Consider the following 15229-nt stretch of genomic DNA (forward strand, 5'->3'; position numbering starts at 1 on the left):
CAAAAAGTAACATGTCAGCTAACAACATTAACATTCTTGCTTCATTCAGATAGAAATACTGTTGCCTGACACTGATAAAAGCAACACATTTATCATTCACTATTACTGTGGTCTCACCTGATGGGCCTTTGCAGTTTGAGCAGACAGCAGCCAAATACCTCCCTACATAGCATGTTCAGTACTATGAAGCATTCCAGAAAGTTTGGTCTTGTTCCATGAGCTAATGAAAGAGAGCTGAATATACACTGTACATCTATATGGAACTGGAAGGAGACTGGTGTTTGCACAATCAGGGTTAAATCAAACTTCCCTCCTGCCTCAGCTATTGTCCTTGAAGTTGGCAAGTTTGTTTGATCTTGGCTTAAACTGCACAGAATGAACCTGACTGTACTTGCTAAGACTGATGTACAAAGAAAATGAAAACAGCATATTCATGGAGTAGCTATATTCACAACATGTAGCCATCAAAAGTACAGGCATCTGGTATGATTGCTTCACAAACCGGTCCGTTAGAAGGCAACAGTGCAAAATGTAGCGTGCACACATATGTCATGCAACTAGTCATCGTGGAATATATCGCTAGAGATGATTGAAATCTTATGTAACAACTGAAATGCAGTCAAACCAATCAGGAAAGAATGTTTATGATGTAGAAATAAAAGCCTGTAGATATTTGCTTAATGTACTCAAGTAGTTTAGATTCATATTTCTCACAGTAAAAGACTATTCCTAGTGGAGTCTATGGAAAAAATATGTGTTTATCTTTACTACCATGACATTTACAAGAAAATGACCATAATTATGATATGGTTGGTGCTAAGGTAAGCTTTCAGATATTAATAAGGAATATTATCCATGACCACACTAATGATGATCAAGCAATTTAAATTTCAAGCAATGTAATCATCTTAAGTCATGTTTTCTCATTATATACCTGTGTATGTACTCATGTCAGCACGTTTTTACGTCTTGTCATCATTGACAGCAGGCCTTAGTTGGGTATAATTTGGAGGGATTTATACATATATGTACCAATAGTATATCAACTAATTATTTTGATACAAGACAAGCTTATAGACATGTTCTCTTGATATCTTTTGAGCCAAATCTATATGGGCACTTTCACAGTAAACACTAGTACTACGGGGATGTCCCTTTATTTTCCACAATGCATTACCCCAATATCATACAAACTTTTTGTAGAACACTTGAATGAGAGATAACTTTGTCCCAAAATTGCTTCAAAGAAGCAATGTAGTAAAATCAGTTTTGCCAATAAAATAAAAATTTTGGCGTAACACACGCAGATACATATGAAGATCAAATAATGAATGCTCATTGAAACTTTGCTGTTGCAGAGCTACCAAGTCTCACGCATTGTGAGTGAGACTCAAACATTTCTGGTCTGTCTCACGATCTCATGCATGACACCCATCTTTCTCACGCATTGGGAGCATAGCTTAAAGGATTAAAGTGAGAGCTGCAAGTGAAGGCATATTTACCTTTTGTATTTCAAAATAAATAAAAAATAGTCACTTAAGTATGGACCAGCTAAAAATTGAAAAAGCTCCCTACTGTGGGAGGGCGGACACCCTCCTTCAACATCCTTCCCTTGCTCAGTCGCTTCGCTCCCTTGCTCATGCACATGCGCGCTCCCTGAGATGCTGAGTCATGAAATTCTCACTCATAAAATTTCTTTGAACTTGGCATCTATGCTGTTGTTCAACTGAATAGCCTATCATTGGTTAGAAAAGATAGCAGCCCTACTTTTCTATTGAAAGTTGCATTTTATAGCTGAAGTTTTCACAGAAGTGTACAGTGTGTGCAACATAGACTAACAAAAATGCTATAAAGAATAGTTTGGTATGTCCAAGGTAATTTTGTTAAACTTAGTTTAGAAATGCTATAAAACACAATTTTCAACAGATTTTTGGAGCTGTTTAGAAATGTTCTATTCTATATTACATCATTTACTAGGACAACAACAAAGTTTCAAGGAACATTTATTATTCTTTTGTATATTTTTCATATATTATCTAAGTAACACTTTAGGGTGATATAGTTGGAAACTAATTGTCCTCTTGCACAAGGCAGGTGAGACACATGCCTCACCTCCCTGCTCATTATAAAACACACACAACACAGAATGCAAGAGAGTTCCCTTCACTGTAACAACACTTTTCACATGTACACCTTTAATACATGTAGGCCTATCCAACATAGTGTATTATGAAGTACATGTTGACTGTTTGGATTAGCTGAGGCCAGGCCTTGCATTTTAGGTGTAGTTGCTTCAACAGGAAAATGTTTGCATCCTTAAAGGGATTGTTTATGGAGGAGCTAATCCCTGTGTAACTACACAGTAGGCCTTTCTACTTGAACTTGGATGAAGACTGTGCAAGTTGAACTTGATACACTGTATGTAGTCAAATGCATAGCAGCCAAACTGGGCAGACGACACTTTGTAGTACAATCCTGTTCCCACATACACATGTAGCTACAAGTACAGAGTATTGGTTATGTGGAGTTGTGACTTTGAAGACAAATTTACTGGAGAAAATACCTCATTCTGGCCTGCCAAAATTGACAGTGAAGTACTGGTTGTGGCACTACCTCATGCCTGCGTTAGCAGATATGGAAATCTGTATACTTCGTTTTCTTTGAGATGTATGTCACTCAACAAGACATATTGCTACTCATCAATTAACCAGGATACTATGGCAATACTGTATTGCTGACGAAGAAGATATCATGGTGACATGGAAGCCGTCAGTTGTACAGTTCATCTCATTCACACAGAATGAGCATGAGCAGTTGGTACAATGGTGTCAAGAGCAGGATGGGACTTTAGAGGAACCATGGCTAATGGTGTTTCACTGGATGATACTGGAATGATACTTTCATCAGACTGGCAGTAAAAATTTGTAAAGAATTTCCAAATGCAAAGGTTTGAAATTTCTGTTGGATTCTGGAATTGAGTGTTAGAATCCAAAAAGGTGCTGGTTGTGACTTGGCGACATGACTACTGGCAGATCTGATATGGAATAAAAGTAGTGGTCCCATAACATCTAGTGGACACACTATCTTGCTGATCATGTGCATTGTGATCATCTGGAATATATATAAATATGTGACCTATAGACCTTTGAGAACATGGTGTTGGAACCGCTGGATGAGGAGTCTACTAGAGGCTATGATGTCATGTGTGGACAACAATAAAGAAAATATAAAGGGAATTACACAAAAACTCACTTTTCTAGCATAATGAAAGAGCACTTGACTAAACGCTTTCAGGAAGCAACGGAGAATAATTACTACCCTTAATATAATGTATATACATGCTTTAATATACATGTATCAGTAACAAGTTGATAGAACAAGTAATTTTCATGAGAAATGACTTTTTTGTGGAATTCCCTTTACAGTTTCTTCATATTGTTGTCCATGCATGACATCATATCCTCTAGTAGTCTCCTCATCCAGGGGTTCCAACACCAAAAATTTTAAAAACTCATCACTCGCACCAGATTTTCTGATTTTCCTCAAACTTTCACTGATGTGTTCTACAAGTGTTGCTGCTTTCACTCAATCCACATTTCTTGTTGGGTTTTGGTTTCCTTTAAGTCTCTTTTAATACATTCAGGAGTCTTTTCCAAATACAATTATTTTCAACACATAAATGACCGAAAAAAAAGTGTGCAAGGAAAGACCCCCACCTGCATGGTGTTCACTGTGCATCTGCAGCGGTCCAACAGATTTGCTGTAATTACAGCAAAACTTGTTCTGCTGATATCAGTACTCCAGAAGTACCCTCCTAGATGCACTTACCAAGTTTTGCTGAAATTACAGCAAAAGTGTTGATGCAAATGGAGTGTTGAGAATTGTGGAAAATCAAGGGGATTGTCATGATTTGCTGTGTAAGTTCAGCACTTTTTACCTCTTGGACTAAACTGTGGCCATGTGGAGGATTCATGTGGTTTTTAAGGGAATTTTGGGAAAACTTGACAATGCTTGAATTTGTCATTTCCAACCACACTCTGTTAGGAGTAGAATCTTGAAAATTAAATAAGAAAAATAAGCAAGATATGAAATTTTGAAATTTTGCTTATTTCAGCAAAACAGTTCTTGTACAGTGGATATGCAAATGAGTGAGCTGACCATGCCATAACCTCACAATTTTTCATTGATCGTTTCCAAAATGTGACAAAAATTCAGTGTTTCTGTCATTGAAATCTAAAATATAATGTTATTCCTGGTTGAATAACTTCAGAATAGTGATCAGTTACAGATATCAAGATTTGAGCCTCAGGCATATTTGTATTTGAATGAAAAACTGGAAATGTCAAAATTTTATGTCCAAACTATAGGTATATGGCAAGTTGGAAGGGTATGACATGCTCACTTTGCCATTTGCATATTCATATTGACTGTTCAAGAACTGTTTCCTGAAAAATTAGTGAAACTTCAAAACGTCATAACCTTATTTTTCACCAAATTCCAATCAACATTTTACCATTGAACTCGTAACATTTTACTCTATCCTATAAGACTAACTTATATTTAGACTGCATTTCCCCATTAATAAAGCCGGCGAGACAAGAATGAACAAAAGCAGACATGAATTTAACAAAACTTCTGTTCTTGAATAGCACTTTGGCGGCATTTTGATATTCCCCATGATGGCACTTGACATCAAAAGTAATCTTAAGCAGATCGCCACTTCATGGTCAAGACCAGATAGTTAAGGGTAGATCACGAGTCTGGTGTTTCCTATAAAACTTGGAATTGATATGTAAATATTCTCAAAAGAGGTAGGCAGCATGTTTTATGTAAAGCATAATTGACTTCTCTATCAAGTCATTCTCATCACAAAGGTATTCCAGCAAAATCCAAATGACTAGAGCTCTTTGATGATGTCAGGGTACAGTGCATGCATGTTCACATAAAGTAAAACAGTATAGAGATCTTTTTGTTGACACAAATGGGTGTGATTGAATAACAAAACCATTCAATTCATTTCATAATACCTTATCAAAATATCTTCAATTCCATTCTATTCCCTTCATTTCAAGCTGGTTTAACAAAATACTACAAAATAGCGATTTGATTTTAATGCAAAATCTTCAGTTCAATTCAATTCAATTCAATTCAATTCAATTCAATTCAATTCAATTTAATCTAATTCAATTCAATTCAATTCAATTCAACTCAATGCAGTTCAATTCAATTTGGTTTATCAAAATACTTCCACGCCAGCCAAGAGGCTGAATTGTGGAGGAGCAATGCAAATCTTCATGTTTGAAACATTCACATCATTGTGCACAGTATACAAACAAATTGCAAATGAATCTAAAACATGATTACAAGCAGCAAGTCCAGTATATATACCAAGAACACTTAAAATCAATTTAAAAGAGTAAAATCAAATGACATTATCTTTAGAAAAATAGCCCCAGGTTGCAAGTTAATTAAAAAAAAATATTTGAGATTGTGTTAAAATCAAGGAAGATTTTGTAAAGTACTATGTGTACTCACACCATGTAATACCTTGTTTAACTCTTCATGTCCCATGGTGGAAACCCCCTTTGTGCCACATTATGCTTAGACACTAATGGTTTGATTCTTTGAGAAAACATTCTGTGTTTCACGTCTATGTAACTTAGAGATTTCTGTTGATCTGGACAAATAGTGAGTAAAGTTGTAGAGAAAATGCCAAGCTTTGCTTTGATGTATTATTGTATGATAAATATATGATCGTTTTTCTTTCACATGACCAGTACGTAGCTTCATTACTGCAAAGGCATGACTCTTGCACACAAAACAGCGACAGAAACTTAGAAATTACTCTCAAATCCAGTAGAAAACACCTCTTGATATTCAATCATTACATGAAATGCGAGCTATATGTGAGAGGAACGGAAGTGCGAGAAACACTTTCACTGTACCACGGCATTATTTGGCGATTTATCGATCGGATTGGTGCGTTTGAGCAGAATATGTAAAGTTGGCACACCCTCGACTGAGTCAGACGTGCGAACATGGCACATAAAGAGTTAAAGTCCCCTTTACCCGGAGAACCTCTGGAGGACATGCTAGATGTAAAAGCATGGTAGAACTGATTCAGAAGTACCCCAGCGTGGGTGAGAGAGACCCCCTTTTTAGAGTTTCTAGGGGGGGGCTCCCAGGCCCCCCTCCAGATCTCTGCCGTCGACTGCGCGATCGCGACGAAAATTGGCACACACATTGCCTATGATGTAATTTAAAGTACCATGAAGTTAATTATTTCAAAAATTATCATTTACACCAAATTATGCTAATTTATGCATAATGATGCATGAAATCAGACAATTTGGTATAAATCACTAAATAAAACTGAAAACAGGCACATTTTTTGTGTAAATATTCTTTTTAGTGTCCTTAGCAAATGTAAGAGAAATAAATTGCGCAATCAGAAAAAATAAACTTTATTTCCTAAGTATTTTATTGTTTTTTGAATTTCTTATGTATTTCTGTTTTTTCGTCTTTATGTGTTTCATTGTTTTTTTCAATGAAATTCGTCCGCAACATTGTTCCAAACAAGAAAATATGTTGATTTTAATCAATAAAACCCCAAAATAATCATGCTTTTATGAAATTTGCCTGTAAACACAGTTTGTATTGAAATTGTACACGAATTCACGTTTTTGACCTATTTTTGGTCTGACATGCACGTGCATATTTATGCGCAACTTCGGAACCGCGCGCCCGGGCATTGCAAATTTGGTGTCAAAAGATACGGGAGACTCGGAAGAAAAAAGTCATGAAACGTCGCGGTGATAGCTTCTCGCAATAGCGATACATCGCGCGAAACGTCGAGGGGGGGGGCCTCGGAGGCCCCCCGGCCTAGTTAGGGTAAAGCCCCTTTTACACTTGTGTTTCTTAAGCCCTTACTACTTTCTCTGACCCAGGACTATCGTTAATCCCATACCAATTTTTTCAGCTTTTTACACTTGCCAATACATCCCGTACTATGGTCTTGTCCCGGGCTAGAGAGAAACCTGACCTTTTTACACTCGTATAATTAGTCCAGTACTTTGTGTGGTTCAGGCTTCGTCTCCGTCACTTAGCCCCGGATTATTTCTTCGTTCTGTTTACACTCGCTTGCTTGGCATCGCAATTGCAGGGTTAGCACCGCAATTGTGGTGCTAACCCTGCTTTTTTGCAGGGCCAGAGAGTACAGGATTATCGTGGGGCTAGCCCACTTTGGCAAAAACAAGTGTAAACAGAAAGTGGGCTAAGGAAAGTCCAATACCAACGGTGGGGCTAAGCCCCCCGCCCCCGCCCTTGGCTCCACCGTTGGACTAAGCAAACATTTGCAAGTGTAAAAAGCCCTTTAGAGTCCCAGGTATCTGAGGTAAACATGCATGATCTTTGGAAGTTGTGCTGTATTTGAGAAGGACTCTTAAAGGGTCAATCCAGTCTAAATATGTTAGTTTGATAAAAAAAGAGTAATATATTACGAGTTCAATGGTAAAATTTTGATCAAAATTGGGTAAGAAATAAGGAAGTTTGACATTTTGAGGTTTCACTGATTTTTCAGGAAACAAATCTGGTCATTATGAATATGCAAATAGCAAAGTGAGCTAGCATGTTATCCTCTCACAACTTGCCATACAGTTTGTACATAAAATTTTGAAATTTCCAGTTTTACATTCAAATGCAATTATGCCCACAAGGCTCAAAATCCTATTGATCATTATTCTGAAATTGGTTAACCAGGAATAACATCATGTTTCAGACTTCTATGACAGAAACATTCATTTGAATTTTCATTATTTTCTGTACACGATCAATGGAAATTTGTGATGTTATGACATAGTAAACTCATTCATTTGCATATTCATATCCACTGTACACTGGACTGGATTTTCCCCTTTAAACAGAGTACAAAAAGGTCACTCATGCACCTTAACTTCACCAGGACGGAGGGGCTCCTTTGCTCTGGCATCAGTCTCCCAGGGCTGGGGAGGTCTCAGCTCCACTAGCGCCATGTTCCCATCATCATCCACTTCGGGAACTTGGCAAAAAGGAAAAACAGAAATAATCTGAAGTCAGCCCTCAATGTCCCCATGCACTTGATCAAACCTCAAAAACTTCTGCACTCATAATGGTAAAATATGTTAATAATTTGTTGTTTCTTGCAAACAAGTACACACACAAACAAACTGCACCAAAACATATATACAGAGACACACAAAAAGGAGTAATGTTCATTATTCTGAAGGTTCGTTATTCCCAATCATGTAAATTCCCTATACCTAGACGTTCCTTCATCCAGAAATGAAATAGGGTGTGTTAATTCCCAAATTAAAAGTTGTATACCTACAGAATTACAAACCTTATTTATCTGTAGGATTGATGAACCTTTGAAATAACAAGCAACTCATAGAAGTAGCAAAATATACGTTCACAGACAATAAAAGAAAAAGTAAAATATGACAAGCAAAATTTACAATTCAAAATTCAAAATCAAACTCCAATCAAAAGTATAAAAGAAGTTAACAGAGTATTTTTGTACAACAGTTTTTGAACAGTTGAATATGAATACTGAAATGTAAATGAATTCAATGAGCAATGAATGTCATCACCTCACAATTTTCCATTAATACACAATAAATGGTGACAATTCAATACTTCTTAGATAAAAGTATAAAACATAATTAATGTTATTCCTGCCTGCATAACTTCAAAATAATGATCAGTCAGATATAACAGGATTTGAGACTGGGTCATAATTACATTTTAAATCTAAAAACTGGAAATTTCATGATTCTACATGCATGTAGGCCTACATACTGTATCTTAACAAAGTGTGAGGGAATGATATCAACAATTTACTATTTGCCTATTCATATTGACTGTTCAAGAACTGTTTCCTGAAAATTAGCTAAACTTCACAATTTCATAACTTCCTAAATTTTCATCCAATTCTAACCAAACTTTCACTGTTGTGCTTGTAAGATATTACTCTTTCTCTTTAGTCTAACGGTACATTTCATTTGTCTCTGATATGCCTTTCACAGGAAAATCAAACATGAGGTTTTGGAGGTGATGGACTGGAAGAACTTCAATGACTTCTATATACTGAGATGGAGTTTATGATATGCTTATAAATCTATGACTAATTCACAGTGACCTATGCTTGACATGCAAACTCTTGAAGGAAAGCAGTACCAATATATGACGAGTTTGTTTGCAAAAACCGATAAGTCCATTTTTGAAGATTTTGAAGTATGGTCTATGTCATAAAGTACAAAATAATACCTTTTAAATGATATATTGGTCACTACATATAAAGGTATATTTTTGAAGTTATGGCCAAAAGAAGCACAAATTTTCTTATTATTCTCCTTGTTTTTCTTGACCTTTAATCGCAAATATCTCCATTTGGCAAATATGGACTTATCGGTTTTTGCGAACAAGCTCTTCATATGTTTAGTATATTCAAGAATGGAAAAAAAAATAATACATAAAACTGAATAAAACTTCAAAGAAGTATTGGAAATAAAGGTACATTGTACCAAATACTTTACAAACAACATTAGATAACAATGTGTTCTCCGCTGCTTTGTCAAAAAAAAAAATTAGGAAAACTTTTACAAAACTTGTGGCAACTACGGCAGCAGATGGGAGCAATGCAACTGATATTAATTGACTGCACAGGATGCAATTACAGTCAGCTAACAGTGAGTCAATGATTATAATGAAATATTGATCACAAGAATGAGAACAACACATGAACAAAGAGAGGGTTTGGCGACTCATTCAATAAGTATGTAATATTCACAAGAGGGAAAAGTAAATGAAAGTACAGCTGTACTTAACAATCATGCCATCAGATTGGAAAATACAAACTGATGGGGTTTAATTTTGATTGAGATAAACTGAAGCACCTGCTCATAATTGTGACTCTGCATCTCAAAACAAATAAAAAGTTGCCAGACAGATTTTTAGTTACGGGGAGATTCAGAAAGAGCTAAGCTTTAAAATGATGTATAGAACTCAATTCAAATGGACTCCCCTAAAAATCTAAATACTGGAAAGAAAGCACACACTCTGGAAAAGTGTGAACTGAGAAAAGAGGCTCTGAAGTACAGGGTCTATTAGCCCGTTGAGGACGGTTTGATTTTGCTACAACACGCACTTCCCATAGACACCTGCCCGAGTATAAAATCCTCAGGACTTGTCCTCAACGGATTAAAGCACTTAATCTTTACCAAGCAATGCTAGTTGTGTGATGAAAGGGACAAAACACAGGATGTAAACCACCAGAGCAACAACAATGAAGGGATTATCAGATTAAAACTGAAATTGAGCATGCTGTACTAACACATTCTGTCCATGATTACTGCCAACTTTCAAAGTAGTAGCATTTATCCTTTCAAAAGTTATTAGACTTGAAAGTGAAGAGTGTGTAAAGGATTTCAAGAAATGAAAAGGGGACTCTGAGACATACCCGATCATTCTACTCTCAACCCCCCCCCCCCAAAAAAAAAAAAGCATTGTAGAAAAACTGCTGAAAACACACTTCCCATTTATGTGATGATCCCAAACTAAAGAATAATGTAGAAGGATAGCTCTTTCAGAAAATATGAAAAACTCCAGACTGACCCAGTTGCCCCATTTCACCTTTTTTGAGTCCTCACTTAAAATCAAGGGGTGCGACTTTTTGTTGGTTTTGTGATGCACGGTCACATATGACAGTGTTACAGTGAATTTGTTTGTTTCCATAGATCTGGTTGATCCATCAAATGCAGAGAGATTTGTCAGACATTGGATGGAAATTTAGGAAACAAAGACATTCCTTCAAAAGTTCATGAATTTGTACAGTTTAATGCCTTGCTCTCTCTACATATGGGGATTCCAGAACTTGTGATCAAAGTAGTCAAATGATATTCCAAAATTATCAAAAAGATTTCACAATGTTATGACCAAAAAAAAAGTAGTATGCACTGTCTTGACTTGTTACAGTAATAGCTGTTAAAGTCAAGAGCCTTCCGGGAAGAGCTAGATTAAGCCTTCCTTTGGTGTAGACCAAAAAAAAAAAAGGAATTTGGGTCAAATTCTGTATGTTTTCTCTTGATATCATTGTACTATTGTGACAGCACAAAGTCATACTAAGAAATCCTATAATACTGTTACTTATCAAAAACTTAACCTAAAATTCATCTACAAGTACTAAGAAGAAAATTCAGTAAACCTATGACAAAATGCAGCATTGAATATCAATTAAAAAAGAAAAATCAGTCGCAGTGACAACTTGTATGAAGCCATATTCAGCAGCAATCTAGTATTTATTGTCAGATAATGCATCACATTTCAAGGCCTACATCAAAAACAAATCTGATGATTTTAGATGAATATCTTTCACTTGTCCTATTTACATTTAAGGTCTCATTCTGATTTATGCAGATGCAGGCTATGTTTCTTGTATAAATATGAACTTCAAAATGCAACATTTTCCTTGTTGGAAATAATAATTACAAAAATAATTGAACTCTTTGGCTACAGTGAATGAAATATCAATCATTCTTAAATCAAGAGAAATCATCGGTGACATTACCACTTTGAGGTTGTGATTTATTCTCAAAACAATATCAGCTAAGTAAAGCAAACACGCAGCAATCCTGAAGTGATATTTCCCCAGCATGCCGAGCAAGCCTTGCCCCAGCTCAGGCCAGCCACATTTAATAAAACTCTGACCTCATTCACTCCGGACTGGGGATTCCTCATCATTCCAATCAAGCAGTGCTCAAAGCGGCAAGCTAGAGCTATATACTCTGTATTGTCGGGAATGAAATTGAAGTGGACTGATTAAGAATGCCACAGATGAAATGTGTCCAGCTGTATGATCCACTTACTCAGTTCTTCTTGCCTGAAGCTGTCGGGGGGATTAGTGTATCTCATCGTCTTGGTGTCCAGTTTCCAGCCATGCTTTGTACATTTTATTACACTGGATATGGAAAAAACAGAGAGCATATCATATATCAACACTTCCCTGTGTGACACCATAACAATAGCAATGGTGAAAGTGAAGTGAAAATCATATTGGAAACTACTTTAATAGTAGGTGAATTTCACACCTTAGCCCTAACCAGGCCGGGCTTTTTGGCCTGTTCTGCGGCCGGGGGAGGGTTGATTCACCCCCCCCCCCCCTAATTAATATGCATGAAATCATAAATTTAGTTGGTTGCATACATGCATCATGATCATGAACACAATACATGGAGTCTTGATTCTTGCTCACCCAACTCACAGTTTAGGTACACAATGTATGTGGAGGTACAATCACACATTTGTGTGGAGATTTCAAATTTTGAAGAAAAGAAGAAAAAGTGGAAACTTTTGAATGTTCAGACATTAAATCAGTCTGTCTGTCTTTTTACCTGTTATCACAGTTCATGGACCCATTTCATAAAACAAATAATGCACATATACACATGTCTAAATTTGTGATGTTGGTGAAAATGAAGAGCTCATAATCTCTGGTACTCACAATGTCAAGCACCATGCCATTACGGTCTTTGTTAGCACTACATCTTCACTTTAATGCACTCTCTTTGCATTTATTATTTGAATATCAGCATACCCATTTCACTTTACTATGATGCTAAATTCAGACAGGTGACAAATCAATGAATAGTGAAATTTATGTCATCATCATAATATTTGCCCACTGATGTCAGCCTCATCATATCATTGATTTGCAAGGACATATCTTTTTTCTTCCTTGAAATCTGACCCAACCATTATGGACAGCGTCATCCACTGTTAATAAAATTCAATTCCATGCAGTATATATACTGTCAGCCCTTACTAAAGCATGCTATCAGTCATACAGCAACATGTCTGCTCATAGATTGAGAACAAAGCAGAAATTGACTCAAGATTGAAAACAACTTGAAAAATCTATTAAAATGGTTTCAAAATTATGGAGTATTGGCACGAAAAGTCTTTTACGTGATATTGATTCTCCATTTAAGGAGGTTTTCTATGTCTTCTGAAGCTGTATATGTACTAATATATGAAGGTCAAATAAGAAATGTTTCTTGAAAATTTGTTTCTTTTCAACTGAATGGCCTGATATTGATTAGAACAAGGAAATAACAGCCATTAAATTCTACTGAACATTGTGTGACAAATATGTGATCCCTCAATGGCAATGTAGAGTAAGAAATAAGTGGCCCCCACATGTACCCCAGTCACGACTGCAGCATGTGAATACATGATGATATAGCTCAGTATATACCTACTATACCTACGAGTATGGCAGATAGTAGTCGACCCAATAAATGACAAGAAATAAGAATTGAGCAAACACATGTCATTAAAATGCACAAACACATAAAAGTCATTCATAGAATTTATGCTCAATAAATTCTGTCAAAGCCGTCATAATTTATATTTCTTGGTTTTCTCTTCTCAGGAGTCACAACCGTACTACTGTAAAGCGAGGAATTTTCGCGTGCATTTTAATTTCGCGAATTTCGTGAGCACCAAAATTCGCGAAATTAAAATGCACGCGAAAGTTTTTGTCTACACTTCATGCATTGAACGCCAGTGGCAATTCGCGAAAATTTCATGCCACGAAAAAGGCTGTCGGCTCCAATTCGCGAAAATTTCATGCCGCAAATATATCATGTTTTACAGTATATCATTGGTTTGTGCCACAGGGATCATAATAGTTTTGGTTGAGACCTAACTTCAGGATTCTAACATTTCTTCTTTTTTTTGGAGATATTAATGAGAAATCTCTTATGAAATGTGAAATAGCGTGTACTTCTGAGAAGGATTCAATGTTTATTTGATGAAAATTGGTTTTGAAATAGCTGAGATATCCAAAACAGAGCAATCCTACTAAAAGGTGGGACCCATCTTTTATTATGATCACTTTGTTTTAATTTGTTTTTGTATGTCTCAGCTATTCCAAAATATATTTTCATCAAATAAACTTGGAATTCCTCTTAGAATGGTATGATCTGTACTATTCCACAAGTGGTTATGTGGTATCTCGCAAAAAGGTAAAAAACCCAATCTTCAGTTCCACCAATATTATACCATTCCTTTAAAGGGAAAAACATATTCAAAAATAACCCCCCCCCCCCCCCCTTCTAAATGATCTCCCTAATTTCTGATGGGCAGGGTTGTGGAATAAAGAAAGGCATACTAGAGAGATCAGTTACAGAAAAGAATTTAATCTGAAAAGTGGCCAGTAAAAGGGGACTCACCAGTACTGCATAGGGTAGTAATTTGATTGAAGAAGAGAAAAAGATCACTTCATACAAAAGATAATTCAATTATGTTGCAGCCCACGATAGCCATATTCATAAGTCATTAAAACACCATGAGGTGGTAAAATTATCAAGGACAGAAAAAAAAAAGGTCAGTTAGAGTTCAACTCTGAAAATAAAAACGATAACACACAAAAAAACCCCTATGTAGTCATGTAATCAGTGCGAGAGAAGCATGTTATTTTTGTATGTGGCAAGTGTACATGAGGATGAGACAAAATTAATTGTCATTGGAGTACGTGGAAGGTGAAAAAAGTCAGATAGGCGTGGTTTGTTCTTGAAAAGGAGAAAGGAAGTATTAATTTCTTTTGTGGTTGTATAGGTGGGGAATGAGGAGTTCAATTAAAGGGCTAAGTTGCAGGGGAAAAAAGATGAGACACGAGAAGGTCAAGTTCTATCTAGAGTGTCTAGACAGGATGTAGGCCAAACTGATGTAGACTCACCACTTTCCAGTATCTTCAATATCCTTGATGAAGGTCCCACCTTGATGTTTGCACTTGTTCCTGCACGCCCTATACTCCTCCTTCCCTGGTTCTTTGTAGATGACATACTTCTCGTTTTCTGAGCGGTTCACCAGATTGACACCATCTTTGAGTGTCAGTGTCTCCTCGTAGGGGAGCTTTAATACTGTCACATGCTCTTGTTCCATCAGGTTCTTTTAGTGGTGCTGATCCCTAATCTGAATTTCCTCTGCTCGTATCAACAGTCCTGGAATAGAAGAAACAAAATTGAATATGCAAAAAAAAAAATGTACCTTGAGTAGTTCACTGACAAAATCAATGAAATTAACCTGTTCAATACTGAATTCTGAAATGCCCATCAATATGCACATCATCAGGTTCCCGTACGGAGGAGGTTAAGTGCTCAGAGAGTCATCTTACCTGTATTCAGAAATTGTT

The 15229-nt window shown here is 36.4% G+C and overlaps 1 protein-coding gene across 1 annotated transcript in view; it reads right to left on the reverse strand.

The window, feature by feature from the left end:
• Window positions 1-14979, reverse strand: part of LOC139710583 (cytidine monophosphate-N-acetylneuraminic acid hydroxylase-like) — a 136287-nt gene extending 121308 nt beyond the window's left edge. The window contains exons 1-3 of the mRNA XM_071622506.1: window positions 14774-14979; window positions 11901-11992; window positions 7947-8056 (exon numbers count right to left, since the gene is read on the reverse strand). Of these exons, the coding sequence (XP_071478607.1) occupies window positions 7947-8056; window positions 11901-11992; window positions 14774-14979 (408 nt within the window). The remainder of the gene's footprint in view (window positions 1-7946; window positions 8057-11900; window positions 11993-14773) is intronic.
• Window positions 14980-15229: the final 250 nt, after the last annotated feature.

Source organism: Diadema antillarum, unplaced genomic scaffold (assembly GCF_040938485.1).
Source record: "Diadema antillarum isolate AM-2024a unplaced genomic scaffold, OU_Dant_1.0 seq00001545_RagTag, whole genome shotgun sequence".
Taxonomy (NCBI): Eukaryota; Metazoa; Echinodermata; class Echinoidea; order Diadematoida; family Diadematidae; genus Diadema; species Diadema antillarum.